The sequence below is a fragment of the Galeopterus variegatus genome, unplaced genomic scaffold (genome assembly GCF_000696425.1).
Source record: "Galeopterus variegatus unplaced genomic scaffold, G_variegatus-3.0.2 Scaffold1514, whole genome shotgun sequence".
Taxonomy (NCBI): Eukaryota; Metazoa; Chordata; class Mammalia; order Dermoptera; family Cynocephalidae; genus Galeopterus; species Galeopterus variegatus.
The window spans coordinates 2008-4622 of NW_007727625.1; the positions used below are offsets into that span (position 1 = coordinate 2008).

General features: G+C 42.4%; 1 protein-coding gene across 1 annotated transcript in view; it reads left to right on the forward strand.

Moving 5' to 3' along the window:
- Positions 1 to 2048: 2048 nt before the first annotated feature.
- Positions 2049 to 2615, forward strand: part of OSBPL11 (oxysterol binding protein-like 11) — a 64862-nt gene continuing 64295 nt past the window's right edge. Inside the window, exon 1 of the mRNA XM_008577456.1 lies at positions 2049 to 2071. Within this exon, the coding sequence (XP_008575678.1) occupies positions 2049 to 2071 (23 nt within the window). The remainder of the gene's footprint in view (positions 2072 to 2615) is intronic.

Below are 2615 nucleotides of genomic sequence, written 5' to 3' on the forward strand. Positions count from 1 at the left end.
CTTCTTGTTCTATAGGATCTAGAACTTGAGATTTATTATCATTGGTTGTGTACTTTCTTGATTTTTCGTATTTCTGGTGTCTTTTCTTTGATGTTTATTCATTGTGGCAGGGGTTTCACAGTCCACAGGTTTGACACTATTGCCTGACTAAGATGTTGCTGGGGTTGCCAATTTGGTATGGTTACCTCCGTGACTACTCATTTGGCCACTAGTGCCTTGCATGTGTTGTTACCTCAGGTCTTGGGCCTCTCCAGGGAGCCACCTCTCTGGTCAGCTTGGACTCTCCCGGGCTGCTGGGTAACGGGGTGGTACCACAGGGTGTTGCTCCTGCCACTGCTGCCGGCTCTGCTGCCGCCAGCTCTCCACTGCTGCCGCTGCCGCCGGGTCCACTGCTGCTGTCGAGGGCACCGCTGCCACCGGCTCCTCTGCTACTGCTGCTGCCGCCGGCTCCGCTGCCGCCAGTTCCTCCGCTGATGCCGCTGTTGCTGGCTCCGCTGCCGGCGATTCCTCCACTGCTGCCACTGCCGCTTCCGCAGGCGGGCGCAGAGTCACGCGGTCACCGACTGCAAGTGGCGGCAGCTTCAGCCTTTCTAGTGGCCCGTTCTAGGGTTGGGCTGGGGCAAGTTACTACCTTTTCTTCTTTCCAAGTAGGTACTGTGATTTTTTCCAGTCCTGGGGCCCCTGAGTCTTGAGTTTCCACCGCTGCCGCTGCCTTCAGACCGCCATCTTGCCGCCGGAAGTCAAAGTATATTATTCTTACATTTGTGCCATTCTTTAGTTTCTGAGGCTGGGAGGTCCAAAGTCCATTTGATCGTGGTGACAGTGACCCAGGGGTAGTTTCTGAGGCTCCAAGGTCCATCTGGTGGTGGCGACAGTCACCCAGTGGTGTCACATTGTGAGATGGTGGAAGCAGAGAGAGCAGAGAGGGATAGTTCAGTTAATCAACTATTTTTATTGACTATTAGCTTCCAATGCTAATCCCAGTTAAATGTTAACAAGTTTAATAGATCAGATATATACTCAATGTGTTGAGCAGTGGAGTTGTTGAAGGACTGAAGAAGAAATTAACTTTTTCATAGCTTATTTTTCAATGTATTAGTCCTTTTTGGACCATCATTTCTACTTTTGTGCTTCATAAACACAAAATAGTATGATATAATCAGGTGTGTTCCCACTTTAACAACCAGATCTTGATCATATTAACAGGTACATTAAAGTCTTTTATAAAAATTGACGCATTTTAAATGGGAGTTAAGTCATGAAGTTTAGAGGTACTACATGATAACTCAGTTATAAGGAGGTAGAAAGAAGAAAAGAAGGTGTGAACAAAAGATGTTCAATCACAAAGCTTTTTATGGTGGCCACCAGATGGCATGGTCATTCCATATCAGCTGGTTGCACTGACCAGAGGCTAATTCTTGGGATACATGGAAAATGGGAAGGAAGAGGGAAGGACAGTGCAATCAGCTGTCCTTTGGAAGAGGATGTTCTTAAATTGGTTCTTTGTAAGTTGGCAACAGCTATTTTATATAGTGTTAGGCCAGCAGTTTATATTTGCTTATTTGTATTTCCATTTTTTTTGAGACTGGCTTTGTACTGCTATCAAATAAAATATCCTTCTTGTGATTTTTTTGAGAAAGTTGGCTTGTTGGATTTATGCATCAATGAAGTATTAATAACATTAGAAAACTGAACAGAAAACATTACTATATTGTGAAAAATGAAGAAAACAGGGATTTTCTTAGAGAGTGATGCTACTGAAATTGTGCACTTTAAAAAAGTCATTGGTAGCTAATAAATTACTGATATAAGTAACTTAGATATAACAAAGACATAGCTCACTTCTTTGATTGCTTTGTAATAAAATTTTGTTTTTCTTGTGTGTACATAGTGTACTTAAGGTTTTAAGGAAGTTGCTTTCCATAGTTCACATGCATTCCTAGAACCAGAGAAACTGAACTATAATTGAGTTGTAATGTTGCTATTACATGCCAGCATCTATGGATTGACACTTATCTAGCCATGAAGGCTTAGTGTAGAGAATCTAGATGAAGGAGGAATTCCCAAAGTGGTAAACTATGAAATACTTGGTGTTTTGAGGAAATATTTAATTTGGGTCCAGGCTTCTTGTGGATTGATGGAGAATGTAAACAAATATTCAGGGTATGGCACTACAGGACAGAATGGACAAAGAATAAGTTTTGCAGGCAAGAGCAGTTCAGGGAAGCTGACCTGTGTGTTAAGTACCTAAAACAGAAGAGGAACTCTTTGGGGAATTATTTGGGCAGAGTCCAGGGACACTGAGATTCCTGTGGCCCCAAAAAGTTTTTAAGCCTGAAGCCTGGGAAAGATGTGGGAGCTAGACAAGAAAAGTATCTCTTTGCTTTTCCAAGTACCAAGGGAACGGAAAGAAATAGCTTTGTTGTGACCTCGGGTTGGAATATAGGAAGTCTAGCAAAAACTCAGGGGACTGTGTTTCTAGAGAAGAATCCTTTCCTCTAGTTGTGGGCTTTAGAAAATATTAAAATGAGAATTCAACTGGTGTTGTCAGTTATAACATGACAGAATAGGTAACATTTGATTATCAGAACTTTGGGTTGGCATTTTATTTATTT